This window comes from Catharus ustulatus, chromosome 3, assembly GCF_009819885.2.
Source record: "Catharus ustulatus isolate bCatUst1 chromosome 3, bCatUst1.pri.v2, whole genome shotgun sequence".
NCBI classification, from domain to species: Eukaryota; Metazoa; Chordata; class Aves; order Passeriformes; family Turdidae; genus Catharus; species Catharus ustulatus.
This window is the reverse complement of record NC_046223.1, coordinates 89,040,493-89,057,577: the sequence shown is the minus strand read 5'-3', so window position 1 is coordinate 89,057,577 and position 17,085 is coordinate 89,040,493. Positions and strand designations below refer to the sequence as shown.

At 33.5% G+C, this 17,085-nt stretch overlaps 1 protein-coding gene across 10 annotated transcripts in view; it reads left to right on the top strand.

Annotated features, from left to right (window-relative positions):
- Positions 1-17,085, top strand: part of ADGRB3 (adhesion G protein-coupled receptor B3) — a 513,515-nt gene that overhangs the window by 266,461 nt on the left and 229,969 nt on the right. For all 10 annotated transcript variants that reach the window (XR_004417317.2, XR_004417316.2, XM_033054203.2 and 7 more), the window contains 3 exons: positions 195-270; positions 5,027-5,129; positions 11,004-11,047. Coding sequence is in view for 8 of the 10 variants with exons in the window: in XM_033054203.2 (XP_032910094.1) it covers positions 195-270; positions 5,027-5,129; positions 11,004-11,047 (223 nt within the window). In the remaining 2 variants the exon portion in view is untranslated. The remainder of the gene's footprint in view (positions 1-194; positions 271-5,026; positions 5,130-11,003; positions 11,048-17,085) is intronic.

Sequence of the window (17,085 nt, the reverse complement as noted above, 5' to 3'; positions counted from 1 at the left end):
TTTTTGAAAACGTGAATTTCGGTGGTTTAAATCTTTTGATATGGATCTGACAGACATGTAGGAGATAATTAAAAATTATGATGGTTTATTTAAAATAAAACTAGTATTGCAAAGATAAATGATATTCAGAGGTTTTTGTGCTGATGAAACCTTGGGAAAGAGAATTTTTAAATCGTTTTCTTTACTCTTTTCAGAACTAGACGAATCAACTGTATTTGTACTTGGAGCAGTGCTATACAAAAATTTAGAACTCATTTTGCCCACTTTGAGGTAAGCAATTTCATAAATACAACATGAATTGAACTATTTCAAGATAATAAATATACTATAGATCAGAATTAAAGCAGAAAGACTATTTGCATATTAGTACTGTATAGTTTTTTCATTTTATTTATAATGTATATGCATGTATTAATCTTTCTCTCATGCTTAATTACTTGTATGATAGAAATAGCCTTTTCATCAAATTGGCTTAATTTATATTTTATGTTATCTTATTAAACTTAATTACAGTAATGTTTGATCAGAAGTATATGCAGTGATGTACATTAGTGCTCAGGCCACTTGTGCTTCAATCTACTCCTTGTCTACTTAGTGCAAATGGTCTTGTAATGACATCATAACTTGATATACGAAAGTTGTCTGCTCTACTTCTACAAAAGTCTCTAACAGTAGTTTTCTGAATATATTTTTTCAGTGTAAATTGTATTCAGAATGGACAGCAGTGTTATAGAGAGTATCTGTTTCAGAAACAAGACATGCATGTGCTGAACAGCTGGAGTATATAAGTTTTGAGTGCCATGCACATGCAAAAAGATATAGGAAGGCCTCTTGTTTCACTGTTTCCTTTCCTTACCAAAAGAAAATTTGGAAATAAATATTTCACCTCTTCATTTCTAATTAGCAGTTATGATAATTTCATCGTCCATTAATACTATTTTATTTTTTTATGATCCTATGCACCCGTGGTCTTTTCATGCCCTTTTGCAGTAAAAGAAACAAATGCACATTGTGTCACAGGTGCTAATGAATTCACAATAATTAGAAAATATAGTAATAAGGAAGCCACCGGGTCACTTTTCTTTACTCAGCCAAAATGTCAGGATTTGAAACAAAGAAGGAAAAGCAAGAGGTTTTTGCCACAATCTATCTGAAAACAAAAAAAGGCTAATTCCTAAAAAAATTTAAAAACTGTTTCCTAATAAAGTTTCAATGTGCTGAGCAATGAGGAGTTGTAAATTAGGGACAGAAATGTCTCTGAGGTAGAGAGTGATGTCCTAAGAGGACACCTGGAAGCCTGAAAGAGCTCACAAAGGCCATCTGTCTTTAAGGCATGATATAAATGATATCTCACCTACTTCCAAAGTCCCACTAAGCACTTCACATTTGTTGTACCAGTTTCTGAAATTAGCCAGGAGGGAAGAGATGTTTGTAAAAGCTTTTTCTTTACCCCATACTCAAAGAACCAGTGACAACTGGCTTATTAGAGTTAGTTCTTTTTGGTAGATCTTAGGAAAAATCTGCCAGTCCTAGGAAAGCATCAATACAGTCACGTGCTTTTCAGATCTTCATTTAGAGATTTTTTGCCATGAGTGTATAAACAAGAGCTTGGGGAAACAAAACAAAAAATTTCTTCCTCAAAAAAATAGATTTTTTTTTTTTCCATGCACAAGTAAATAAGCTTCATCTGATTCTATTTCCTAATATATTTTGCTGCATAGCACTGTTCTCATAAAGTCTTACAGTTTTTTTAATATCAGACTTTGAAATATCAAATATTTTCAGAACTTTAGACTGAGTATTTTTTCCATAGCTCTTGCACCCCTGAGCACACTTATGTTATTGTTAGGTTCACAGAAAATTGATTCTCAGTACAAAACTCATCTAAAAGGTATTACCTATAATTTCTCTCTTGAGCACTCTGAAGGAATACATTGCATATTGCCATAATGTAAGATAGTTTTAAAATTTTCCTTTAAGAAATAAGAATAAAGAATCAATGATTTTGCTGTATCAAGTTTTTTTTTTTCCCCATCACTTAAACAGCCACCATAAATTTCCTGCTAAGATTTTCTTCACTGAAATGTTCTCTTTACCCATTTGAAACATCGTTCCCTAGCCCTGAACTTCAGGTGCTGTACAACCAAAAAGGGCCTTAAATTTCTTTGGCCCAGCTTTGTTAGACTAAGGCTGTGTCTCATACAGGCTTTTATTGCTTCACATTACACATTTAGCATCCGTAATTTTTCCGTAATGCATACAACTTTTACACATTGATCTATAACTTCGATCATGCTGTCTTGAGAGAGCAACATGCCTAATTCATAAGTTCATTTTTCCTAAGTAACATGGATTCATTCTAAAAAGAGAAGAAGACATGAATTTCCTACCATATAGGATCAATATGATTTCCCTTACATAAAAGAGTACCCTTAAAATTTATACCCTGGTAGGAATACAGCTTAATAGAATAACTCTCTTTTATTAATGTCATTATTGACTCAGATCAGAAAAAAGCTCCAGGGCACAGCAGCTCTGAAAGCATTTCTTGAGCTTTTACTTCATCACTTTGCTATCTTGAATCTTCAAGGATTTATTCAACCGTAGTTTCCAAGAAATTTAATAGATTGTTTTTGAATAATTTATTCCAAAACTTAACCATGATGAGCATTTTTCTGGACAGTCAGCAGAGCACCATCCTGTAAAACTTTATTTCTCATTACAGTTGAATTTTAGATTACTTTTGATGAAGGAAAAGGAGCTAATGGTGAAGTCACTCTCTACTATAAAAAAGCTGTAAGATAATGCACTTGCCCAGGAAGTGAGATAGATCATTTCCATTCTATGTCATTCACAACGTAAGAGGGACTGAAACTAAAACATACAAGGGCATTTTGTAAAAACTGATTACGTAAATTCCTGGAAAATTGTTCTCAGAACTCAGCTGTTGTTTGAGAAAGATCTTCAACAGAGATAGCAATGGCACTGCATCGCTGGTTTTGAGATATTTTTCAAATTTTTGAAATTGTTTTGACTACAAAGCTTTGGGCTTTAAGTTAGAGGCATCTTAATATGCTATGTGAGTTTCGAGTATACTTTAGAATATACTTTAGAATACAGATTGTATTCTTCCATGGACTGTCCATCAGTTAAATATGAAATATGCAAGTAGATATTCAGCCCAGACAGGAGAGCAATGAGGAATGCAGTTTTCATTTCACAGTAATATAGGCAGTTATATTTATTTTCTTGTGAAACAGTCTGCTAGGGGCTCTTGAGAATTTAAGTGGATTGGTAGAGTTTTAATGAGACCAAGGTAAAATGAATGTACTGAAGTTACAAACTAGGCACTTAGATGTTCTTTCAGATCTCGCCCTAGAACTGTCAGAACTGCACCAAAATGAGGTAGACCGAAAGGAAAACTTTTTCAATCACAAAGACTGACTGTAAAAGAGTACTGAAGTAGCAGTATTTACAATAGTTTGCATGAATTTCCAAAAATGACATAATCTCTGAATACATTGTAAGTGCCATTTTCACTTTTCATGATGTCTTAGAGAAATCAAGGTTTTTATTTATTTGGAGGTTTTTTTGGCTTGGGGGGGGAGTGGGTTGGTTCTTTTTAATAATTACAGATATTCAGCTACTGTAATTCTACAGAATGCACTGAAAATTAGCTAAACATTGAATTTTAGCCTGATAGATACATTTTTTGTCAATAAATGTGTGAGACTTAAAAGTGTAACCAAAGGGAAGAAATAGGAATTAAGTAAAATAGAAAGTCAGTTCCATTATATTTTCATTATGTGATTTGGCTGATTAAAATTGGACTAGAACTCATATCTTGCCCCAAAAGTACAATTTCATTCCTTGTGTTGAATGAAATGCCTGCTAAGCTAAGTTTCTATTACTGTAGCCATGGCAATTCCTGTTTCAATGATCCAGCAAAATGGAATTTTCTCCTAAATACAAACTCCCTAGAGAAAATAAGCAATTAAACAACAACAGAAGCAAAAGAATATTTATACTGTCTATTATAATTACATCTAAACTCTTTAGTTTTTTCTTTGATAACATCTTTTGATAACATTCTTTGATAACATTTCTGTGAGGTATGGAAAGCAGCATTACACACAAAGCAAATGCCATAATGATCACCAGAAACTGTCAGGCTGATAACTGATGGTTATTCTAAACCTGATGGGGCCATAACAAGCAAGGATGTCCAACATGAACGTGTCAATATGTCTTTATGCCTGTATTAGCATAACCTTGGCATTGCTAGTCTGTGCTAGAAAGGTTGCTATGATACATAGCGATCCACATTTCACATGAAAAACTAAATTGATGATGAATTAGAAAAATTGACAGAAAGTTATTATTCTGCATAGCCTGGTACAATAATGTAAGACCAAATCTAATCTCATGTATGAGAAAAAAATTCATTGGTTTTGGCAGGATTCCACTCAGGGCATGATTGTGGTTTAAATTCTAAAAAGTATTTCAGCTGATGAAGTTGACCACTCATATACCAAATACAATTTTTTCAGAATTGGAACAGGTATGTTTTTAAAATGAGCACAGATTCAACAGAACTGTAGAGTCTCCCATTGCACTCATTCATCTTCACAATCCTACCATTAACAGACAGAAAAAACCCCAGCACCGCACTTTGGAAGAAAAATTACCGTCTTTTATAAAACATATCTAGAGTGTATATGTTGAAAGAAGTAGATGAGATACACTCAAACATGCATAGACTGTTTGTGTCATCAATGCATTCTTCTAATTAATAAACTGTGCTTTAAGGAATTGCACTTCTGCATCATTGGTACTTTTCAGTCTTCAGCATGTTGAGTATAGTTGGAAATAAGTGCTTTCACCACTTTCACCCAAATTATATTCTCCCTTAATATTTGTCAAGTAAAGTCACAGAAAATACCAGATGAAATCTTTAAATGTAATATTAGAAGTCTCATTAAGCCACATAAACACTTACATTTTCCATTTTTACATTTTCTTACAGGAATTTTACAGTTGTTAATTCAAAAATCATCGTTGTTACTATACGACCTGAGCCTAAAACTACAGATTCTTTCCTGGAGATAGAACTGGCCCACCTGTCTAATGTAAGTACAAGGATAGTTGATATGCTTGTACAAGAATATTTTCCAGATCACATGGGAGAAAAGAATTGGTGTTATTTTAAATATAAGGTAATAAAATACAGTTTACCTTCTAAAATTTAAGCCCAGGAAGAGTGTAACAATCTTAAAAAGGAATGTGTATTTGTTTCATGCGTGCATATAAACAAAACAAAATTAATTGCTGTTTTGTGAATGTAGAGGGGTTTTGTTAAACAGCAATTTCTAGTGAATAGTTTCCATTAAATGCTTTCATGGTTACAATTGAAAATGTAATATTGTATTGACTACTTAACCTTCTGCTCCCTGTGTAGGTCATAGATCTACAGTAGTTCTTTCATTATTTTCTAAAAGCTAGTTTTTACTAAACCCATTGGAGCAGACTACAAAAATGTTCTGGTTCCAATTTAGCTTATAGTCCTCATAAATGCTTGTGATATTTTGTAAAATCATTTAAATTCTAAACTTTTCAATTTAATCTCTAATCCCAAATACGAAAAAAAAGTACTTTAATTCCAAATATATGAAAAATATAAAGATTGTTTTTCTTTCTGTTTTTAGCAGTCTCCCAGTGCTCACAGGGAAAATAAAATATATCTTTTGTGTATATTTTTTTTCATGTACAATACTGGGAAAATAATGTTAAATAACAAGCATGGGAGTAATTTATGTGAAGTCACAATATATAACCTCTCTCTGTTTATGTTCTTAAGAGCTAGAATTTGCTTTGAATAAAGTCATAAAGAGTCAGTTAGAAGAGACAGTTATTCAAGCTTTTGAAAATAGTATTGCTATGCAAGAATCGTTAAAGCTGCAATTTTTAAGTTAAAAACAGTTATGCAAGTGTTTGTATAGATACAATTCAGCTAGAGTACACCTATGTATTTCAGTCAGTAGCAAAATAAGTGAGTCTGGCCAAAAGTATGAAGAATACTTTCTGAACTCTACATCCTTCATTAACATTTTACTCAAGGTTAGAAAAAAATTATTTTGCAATCAGTGGTCATCATGACCTTCCATTCAGTTCCCAGAAAAATACCAATGCAAAGAACATCTCAGTGAAAGCTTGGCAGAAAAAAGGGACGTAGGAACATGAAATGAACTGATTCCTTACCTTTCAACAACATTAAAAGTGCATTGATGAAGATTTTTGTCAGTTTGGGATTTTATAGTTCTCTGTTTCAATTTATTTACAAGATGTTTTAGGACATGTAGATTTCATGTTCTGTTTTGTTTTATTTTCTTTAAAACCTAAATTAAATCATATATATTATGAGAAAATATCAATGTTTCACATAACTTGTTTCTGGCAGGTATTTCATTAAAAATATTACAAAGTGTTTGCTGAAGTAAACACAAATTAATCCTATATATCAAGGGAAAACCAATCACATATGAAATAGAATACTTATTTTACTATGATCATTATTAGGAAAAATTTGTGGTAATTTTAAATGCTAGATTTTATAAACTATTATTTTAACAATGATTGAGGGGCTATTACACAAATTGCAGAATATGACATTTATATTTTGAAACTAAAATCACTACTTGCAAAAATAACAGGTAAGGAGGCACATGGGGTAACAGGTAAAAAAAAATTCTCATTAATTTGGTCACATGCAAGAAAGGAAGTTTTAAATTCATATATGAAATTAATACTAGTAAGCATTGAACATATTTCTACACCAAACACAAGCTAATAAAACAAGCACAACACAGGCAAGACTAAAGTAACAAAAGGTTGAACTTCTAACCCCAGAAGATGAAATCCTACAAAATTCTTAGAGAGGGCTTTCTTTTTCATCTTTATTTTATCAGTCCTTTTGATTAATTTACAAAGCAAGTTTTTGGCAAGTTTGAGGAACTTGGAAATTAAACTTCATTATTACAAAACATCAGATTAGGGACACTGATTTCACCTTCTCTGGCAACCTTTCAGTAACAGAATATTAATTAATATTGTATGAGCTCATGTCTTGACAAAGCAAAAAGATAACCTTTCCAATACATATCAGATAATTTCCCTTTTTTTGTTCAATTTTTTATCCTATAATATAATCTAGAGAAGCATCAAGTGCTTGGATCAAATTTTCATACATACTATACTTAAGTAGGATCTCAATCCACCTGAATATACAAGTTGGATTGGCAGATACAATGCCAATATATTGCTCCAGAAAATCTGTGAATGCTAATCAGTTATATAATTTTAATATCTTTAAACATTGGTCATTTGTGTTCAAGACTTAGACTTCATAATGGGACTTTGGTTTAAAGAAATAAGGTTGTAGATGCACAGAAACACTATTTTGTAAATCTGAGCATTCCTTTAGGCTGAATCTAATTCTTTGCTATAATTTCCTCAGCTGAAAATAAGGATTAATGATATTATAATATATTACCATATATAGCCATATATATATAGTAATATATTACCATTTATAGCTTTATGTACATACAGCAAGATAAAACCATGGTTAATATATCTTTAATATTTTAATGTTATATATTAATGGCTCACAGATTAAACATTGTCTGTTAAATAGGTTAATTATTAAAGAGAAAATAAAATACGTTCTCTTTCATTTAATTTTTTTAATATCTCAGTGTTGTATTTGTTCTTTCCAAACCTTTGTTCTTAGAAATGCTGTTCATTTATTCAGAACAGCTTGTTTACCAATTGATTTAATGATGATATTTTAAGCATTTTGTAGAGCATGCCTACTAGTACATAGGAGTATACTCACACATTTTTTCTTTCACCTCCTTATCTACTGACTAAATTAAGTGAGGTATTACGAAAAAAGATGGGAAAATGAATCATTTAGAAAGAGTTAATATAGCTAATTAAAATCAGGCTTAAAATACTAATCTATTCAAAATTGATAGTAATTTCTTCATTTTTTTGTCCATTTTTTAAAATTTTATTAATAAAATTGGAGGATTATCTTTTGGAGGAAGTGCAAATCACAATTGTGTGTGATGTTTGACATATATTGCATGGTATTTGGATTTGTAGAGAAATAAAAATATAACAGAAAGCTGACCAGAGTGGAATGCTGCTTGCAATGCATCATTGCTCAGTTGGTTAGAACACTGAGCTAATAACAAATAGCACCAAGGCTGTGGGTTCAATCCCTAAATGGCCATTCACTTAAGAGTTGGTCTTGATGGTCCTTCCGGATCCTTTTCAATTCAGAATATTCTGTGATCTGTTATTTAGAGAACTGATTTGGTCTTACAAACATTGAACATATAGAGGATAATGGCCATATTTTTTCCAGTAGTTTGATTAATGGTACACTTTAATCAAAGCAATCTTTTAAAAATGAGCAACTCAAACAGAATCCTGTTTGCTCTAGAAAAAACATGAGCTCTCACCTTCTGACAGCACAGAAGCTTACTCCAGGGCCACTAGAATAACCAGCCAGCAGTAGCATAGGACAAGAAGCTTTCAGTGTGACTGAAAACCCTGGCTACGAAACACAGTTGGCACTGTGCTGGATAGCTGTCAAAGATGCCAATCATATCTCTGAAGTTCAGTTTTATGTCCCAGACAGAGATACATACATACATACATACACACACTCACACACATATGCCCAATTTCGAGCTATCCAAGTAATGTACTGTAGTGTATAAATCTATGCTAAGCAGTTGTAAATGCTATTGCACACAGTAGCTGCTTCCTTAGCTGCAGCTGAGTAATTAGCTGGTAAGAGCACTGCCCTCACAGAGAGCCGTGGCTGTTGGAGGCAGCTCTACAGCAGCAGTACAGCAAGGGGTACCCCAGAAAGGCTGTGAAAAAGGGAGCAACAGATTAAAAGCAAAGAAGCAAATAGAGAAACAAGCTCTTTGTGGTCCCTGCGGTGCTTGAAGAGTATTTGATCAAGTATCAAAAGAGGAAGAAGTTCTGAAAGCATGCTGTGCCCTTGTAAGCTGCCACTTCTGGTGGAACAAACCCTCCCACAACACTTTCTTCTGGAACAGGAGTATTATTTTTCCTACTTCCTGTGTTTCTGCCTAATCTCTTATTAGTGACTGCAATGGCCAAACTCTTTTCATTCAAATAGATTTCAAAGAGAGAAAAATGTGTGATCTGACGGCAATTTAATCGTGTTTCAGTTTTCTGCAAAGGTTTTTATTTCCCTCTATTTTGTAAATTTCTTTATAACAGACTTTTTTTCTGAAAGTGTTATTGTATTCATTCTGTTAGCACTGTGGGAATAGCAAGCATAAGCTGTACGATGTCTGCTGCTGGGAATGACAAGTCTTAGATCTGAATGATGCAAAGCCTTATTATGATGCAGTTATAGAAGCATGTTTTTAATATGCATATAGCTGTATCAGATTTTAAGTAAAACTTCTTCACTTAGACTTACTATACAAATTATTACTCTTTATAAAATTACATTTTAAAGAAAATTTGATTCTGCACCATTATTCTTATTTTCACATTTCTTATCCTTCTATCTCTTAGTCCATCAATGTATCTGAAAACTCCTGGCAAGTGATGCAGGACCTGGTCTCTGAATCTCAATTAGCCTATTATCAACTGCTTTATTCTGTGCCCTGTTCCACTTCCTCTTCTTTATATTATAAATACTTCAAGGGATGGAGCATCCTTTATTTATGTTTGTACAGTGCTATGTAAATATAAAGTGCCATAAGTATATGTTGCTTTTAAATATTTATACTCTACTCTTAAAATTCAATGCAGTCAGCAAAATACTGAAGTAGAGGCTCAACAATTCCCTAAATGCCTCTCTCACAAGCATCTCCAGAAGGACTTTTTTTATCTTTGATAAAGAGGTAGATGGAATAATTTAAATTTTTAATAGATTTTTACTTGCCGTGTTTTTTGATAAATAAATCATTTTTGGCAGTAAAATATTAAGGTGTACTTTGTTTATATGAAAGTATCTTTGTATCTACTGCATCTGCACTGCTCACTAGCATTGACATCCAAAAATGGTAAACTCCACCTGTTTCTTCGAATCACTCATGATTTTTAAAAATACATTTTTATTCTATATTTAATATAATTTTTTAATGTAGTTCTGACTCCTGGGAACATCTAATGCTTATAGTGAACAAGAATATAATTAAGCACTTTTAAGTACTTCTAAGTCAATTTGAGTGAATTTTAATTTAGTCTCTACACTTTCTAGGCAACAAAATAAACATGAATAATTTTATAGATTTTTCAATTGCCCAAAAATTTTTCCACACTTCGGTGATCTGTAATAAAAACCTAGATTCCCGTTCTGTTCTAAATGAAATCAGAAATCTTCCACGGACTTTGACAAGATGGGAACCAATATTGTAAAACTCAACCACAAACAAAAATATATATACTTTGAGCAAAAAACACTGCTGATTTAGGACCTAATTGACAAAACCTTTGGACACTGAATGTGGGGTGTGTAAATCTGAAATCACAATCTCAAGACATTTTGCACAACATATGCTTAAAATTTTTAAAGCCATTACTCGTTTTGACATCCAAGCTCCTAAGGGGCCTAAAGTTCTTCCTCTGAAAATACCAGAAATGTTCAGTCAAGTCTCTTAACAGATTAATTAGTATCTCATATTTTACTTCCACTAGGATATACAAATAGACAACTTTATGCTCTCCTTATCTAAGCAGAGAATGCACATATAGTCTGCTTTGAGGTTCAAGTGCCTTCAAAATGCCCTATAAGAATTAACCTTAAGCATTTGCCATTTCAGTGTCATCAATTCATCAGAGGCATCAATTCATTTGTAGGAGGAGACCCAAATACATTTTTAGGTCAAGCATGACAAATATTTTTGCATACGGGTAACTAATTGGTCTGTTTGTTTTCTTCTTAGGGCACATTGAATCCCTACTGTGTGCTGTGGGATGATTCAAGAATGTAAGTGACAGATGTTTGCTTCTATTGCTATAGCTCAAATATTACAAAATACCTGACTGTTTAAATTGTTGGTCGATAAATGAGTTGATACAAGGGCAGAGAAAGTGAACCTTTGACAGAGCAGAAGTACTGGATCCTCCAGTCATTTGGCTTCCTTTTTGCAGATATAGAAGCTGAAATATTTCAATACCTCACCAGAAAGAGATTACTCACATAGTAATTTTAATCTGCTTTTTCAAGATTAAAATGAGAATGGCTATGAACTGTAGTTCCTTCGTGGTAGTTGCTGGGCAACAAGCAAGTGGGTAAATGATGAGACAAATAACTAAGGAAGACTCCCATTTCTGTTACTGCAGGGGAAAGTACAATTTTCAAGTGTGATTCCCCACAGCAATCTTCATTTTTGTTGGTTCAAATTTTCATTTAAGTTTATTAAAATAATAGCTGTATACTAAGCAGTGAAATCTTACTATTATTCTTCTATGTTTTTTAGTCTTTCCCTTCTACAGTAAAAAAAGAAAATGTTGCTGTAAGAAAGAAAACTGGTAAAATCTAGTTGTGGTTTAAAATTAATCCCAAGTTTATGCAGTTATAATTTGCTGCATTAATCTTTCACATAAATCTCCTATTAAAATCAAGGTGAACTTTGCATTTATGCAGATTTAGTGTTTCAAGAGGGATCCTTGCATGGTTGCCGTGTTATTTTTGTAAAAGATGATGTTGTACTTCTTATCCAGGTATATTATACATGTCTTATAACATAGACTGATCTACACTGTTAGAAATTGCATTATTTTTGTGATTTTGTGTGTTTTTATCCTTGATACTGGATTTACATCAGCACACTGATGGCTGAGAAACAACATTATAGTGCAGAAATGTGAAACTTTGGACATGATACTAGAAATCTTTCCAAATACAAGGAGTGCTGAAATCTTTGCCTCTGCAAAAGAATCATACCATTATTTGCCAGTAATATTGTAGTATTCAATTTCCATGAAATCTGTGGAATGAGGTACATGAGAGACTTCATATTATGCATTATTAGGAGCTCATAAAAAGCAAAACATTTGGAATATGTTCTTTGTTTTCTTTTCACAGTATTTGGCTTATACAGGAGTGGTACAGGGGTTTGTCTATAATTTTTTATGTGGTTACTTTCAGTACTGTGCATTTAGAGCACATGCTCTGATTTCACTGTTCCTGTCCAGAATATCAAAGGCACATTTGAGTATTATTAGACTACAAAAAATAAAAAAAACAACACCCTGCTGCATATTTAACAATGTGATTAAAATATTTTATTCAGGTATTTTAAATGAATGTGTGAAGTAGTGGCAACAAAATGCCTTTTGTGCTTGCCACTTGTTTTGCATTTCTCTTAGTATTTTTTATGAAGAAGTTCAGTGCTACACATAAGTACTGTTTTCCATATGCTTTAGAATCTAGATCAAAAAGTAAACTTTAGAAACATCTAAAATTTACATAAAGCTTACATAAAATAGTCTAAGGTTTTTGAGGGAGAAACATGTGCTTTTGTGTTCTGAAGGATATCTTTTCTAGGCATATTATTTAATAGTAGCTATTGAATACGTTTGAAAATGCGAAGACTGGGGGTGTTCTCTGAGATGTGACCATTTTTAATAGTGATACGAGCCCTGAAATATTCCCAATAAGATGTGATGCAGCAAGGTCTGCATGGACACCACTGTCACTTGTTTTGCACATGTATGTGTGATATTTTTTGAGAATGTGACATTATCTCTTATTAGAATGTGCAATGGCCAACTCCTACTTATTTTTTTCCCATCTCTTTGAAGAATATCTCTACTGTTAGCTTATTCAAAATTTATTTTCGTTTTTTTGTTATTTTGTTTCTTTTTCCTTTGGACCATTTTATTTGTATTTGTATTTGGTCAGGAGTACTTCAGAATTTGTACTCTGACATTGTGAGTTTTAAGTTATGAAAGCTCTATAATGCTGATTCAGTTACTATAATTTATAAATCTAAACAAATAAATATGTAGGGGACTATACAATTGGTTAGGTGCTCATGATTTTGTTGGGTTCTTGGTGGCTTGGTTTTCTTTTATTTTTCTACTTTTTCTAAGTCTCAGGAATTAGTTATCGTCACCAGCAGGCAACTGGATTTGATGGATTAATAGCCTAATTCACATCGCAAATCCTACAGAGCTGTGATGTACCCATGTCCTTCCAAACTGGATAATTTTTGCATAACCAGGACTTGGCAAGCATTCTGGAATAAACCCAACAAAAAAGTAGTCTGCTTTAGTTGAGGGTGCTTAACTAATCAATAGTCTGTCATGAGTCAGGTGTTTTAAATTAAGTGGTTTTCAGATGAAAACTGTGTTTGCTTTTATTATTGGTTTCCAGCCAGCAGCAACTTCTAATGGATTTTTCCACCTTTTTAGCCACTTCCCCCACACCTTTATCTGCATTGGCAATTCACATTTGGTAAATGATACTCCCTCCACTGATCTTGTCAGTTTAATAATTCTTCAGAAGCAAGGAAAGCTTTTTCTACTTGGATTTTGGACATGCTTTTCAGAAGATTGATCAATGATTGCAGTTCTCTGGCTTCCATCCTTGAAGAAAGTTCTGGATATCAAAGCTGTTTAATCACACCAGATCATCAAACTTATTCTACTGCCATTGGTGTCTGTGAGAATTTGGTCATCCTAACTTCGGTAAAAGCAGTTTTAATCCATTCTTTCTATGAAATTTGGTGATTTTTCCCTCTGATTATAAGTTTTCCCATTTATCAAGCTGGCAGCCTTGTGCCCTTTCTGTGGGCATCTAGTCAAATGTGTGTATAATATGAAGACAGTCAACAAAATAATATGTCGTATGTTAAACTCAATCCGATAATGCAACAGTTTATTTCAGTTTATTATCCCAAAGTATAGAACACATCTCTCTGTAGTGATTTAAACCAGGCTTTTTTATTATTTCTGGTGCTTCCTTTGATACTTTCAGCTTCCCTACACAAAGCTGGTAGCATCAGTTGTATGTAAGTGGTGATTTTTTTCCCCCTTGGAAATGAGTGATAACTTCACCTACTCATTTCAGAGAATGCAATCAGATGTTGCCTTCAGTAAAGTCTTAGCATACTGAATGCTTCTCTGTATAGTTCATAGGAAAATTCTTGGAATATTTTTACTTAACATTCTAAGGATAAACAATTCGGTTCCTTAAACCAACCAACCAAAAAATTCAGAAAGAGTTGTGTCTTTTCTCTTTGCATTATCTAGCAAACAGTTCTTGTTGTCAGGAACTGTCGGTGGTCTCAGTCCACAAAGAGAAAGAAAAGGAGTTGATCAGGTACTAGTGCTGACTTTCTTACCCCACAGAAACAAAATTTGAAAGCTTTTCTTTTGTCCTTCCTAGCTTTCTGGAAAGGAAAACAAGAAAGGATAGGGAGACAGCAAAAATAGTCTCGACCAACAGTTTGGGTCACCTGTCCTGGCTATGTCTCCTCCCAGCCTTCTAAACACTCCCAGCCTCTTCACCAGTATGGCAGCATGAAAAGCAGAAAAAGCCTTGGCTGTGTGTAAGCCCTGTTTAGCAAAAGCAAAAACATCTCTGTATTATCAACCCTGTGTTCAGCACAAATCCAAAACATAACCCGATACTAGCTACTTAATTCACTTAATTAAGACCATTAATTCTATCCCAGTCAAAAGGAGTACAATGGATCTCTAGCATTTATGTAAGTCTGGCCTGACAAAATCAGTTATTTGTCTTAGAGGACCCAGCCCCTGGAATCTTGAACCAGGGTGCAGAATTCAAAACACCGTAGAAGGCTGGAAAGGTGGGTGCCACAGTACTGAATATGGGAAGTACTCCACTCACATGCAACCTTCAACTCACACCACTGCAGCGAGGGCACGGGAACGTGGGGTAGATCTGTTGGGACACAGAGAGGAAGTGACATCTGGCATGGGAGTTCCCAGAGTCACCAACTGGTTAGCAAAATAGTGCAGCTGGTGTTTGTTCTTTTAGAAGTGTGTTGGACATAATGTGAGCACATGTGTTCTCCACAGGACAGAGTCAGTGGTTGCTAGTGTGCTCCACATCTGTATGCGGTGCAACACATCATCTCACAGCACTGGCAGAGGAAAGGGTTTTAGTATTCTGAAGCTCTCTCTGCCAGTCACTGCAGAAGGATGTTATAACAGTGTGACAGAGTTTTATTTACCATATGTGTGCTTATGATAGTTCGAACCTGCTGACTATACAGTTGGAAGAAGTACAATGCAATTAGCTGAAATTTTTAATATTGCAAGAATTTTGACCTGGTTCTGTTTTAGGTTAGGACAAGTGGTACATCTGCTCTGTTTTTCTCCCCTGTTACTATACTATTTCCATAGGCAGTGGTTTAGATTTTCTACCCTTAAGCTATATGACAGTATGAATACCAGTATATACAAAATGACAAAATGCGTACATTTCTATAACTTTGCGATTACTATCTAGACATATTGTGGTGTTCTCCATTAAAGAGGGTTGGAAAAGTTTACAATTTTTTTTTTTAATTATTCCCTACAGCTTTTAATTATTTTTCTACCATTGTCCTTTGATACAAGTCTAGAGAAATAGTCTATTAAAAGAATTCTTCAAAACAAATAAATAAGGGTCTACCAGCTAATTGAGATTTTCTGCAACTCAGCTTTACAATATGAACTTGTGTGCATGCCAACAAACAACTTATGCAATTTTTTGCCAGGTGGTAAAATTGACAGAGAGCACTGATCTGCTGTGTCTCTCTCCTCTCCGCTTTGATTTTTTAAATTAGCACAATGGACCACTAAAGGTTTGGGATTTTTTTTTGTTGTTGTTGTTGTTTTTTGTTGGTTTTTTTGTCCTAGCCTTGCAGGCCTTTGAAACATAGTATGTTAAGACAACTTTTTATAACTTTTGTCAAAATCTGTCAGACTAATCATCGAATCATTAGAATATCCTAAGTCAGAATTTTCTTCTGAAAATATTAATAGAAACCTCTCCTTACTGTATATTACTTCACAGTCATATTAATTTGGTCCCCTGAAAGATATTGGGGAAATTGAGTGACAATAAATATAATTTGGCAGTACATGCCAGATAAAGCTTTGCTTCTTCCACTGGCTGCAGTCAGACTTGTTGGTCCACCTTTACAGTTCAAACTTTACTTCTGGCACCTTTTTCAAGGCAGAAAATTCTCTTTCCATGTTAGTTTCTATGCTTATGTTCATTAATGAACTTAAATGCCTACTAGAATGCCTATTTTTATGAAGAACTTTACATAGTGGAACCTGTGTAACAGCACACTGCACATTGTATTCCTGATAGTCCTGCATAAAGACTTGGAAGACTTTACAGAATCACATTCTTTTTCATTAGAACTGTATGGAATGAAAAACCTGATCCAATCTCCTTTGCAGACAACTAAAAGTCTTTGAATGATTTGAATCAGATCAGATCAAGTGGAGAACCATGCAAGCTGTGCAAGACCGAAATTTAAAAATTTTTAAATTCACAAACTGCTGAGATTATACTGTAATGCAGAAAATTAATTCTGAAGTATTGTACAATATAAATGGAATTTCTTTATGTTGAAGAAGAGTCAGACCAAAATTTTCTTTGCTTAAGTAATACACAAAATGAATCAGTATATATGGGAGGAATTTATAATTTAGTACTTTTTTTATAACACTGCTCTTCACTAACACCTACACGGCCATGAACAGAGCTTACATGCCAGGCTGAGACCTAAAAGAGAAAAAAAAAGAAATCAAATTAATTCCTGGTAATAAGTTCACTTTTTAATTTTCACTGTGTGATTAATCAACTCCATTTGTTGAGAACTCAATTGCTATTTATTGCTGTTATGTAAATGTAGATTTTCACAAACTAAAAATAGTGGTTTCTTGTAATATCAGGCAATTTAAATTCTGGAATGTAACTAAAAAGAACCAGTGATCATATCTTCATAATCGAATTTAGAGATTGTAATTGGACGTTTGACAGATTTTTAGTAT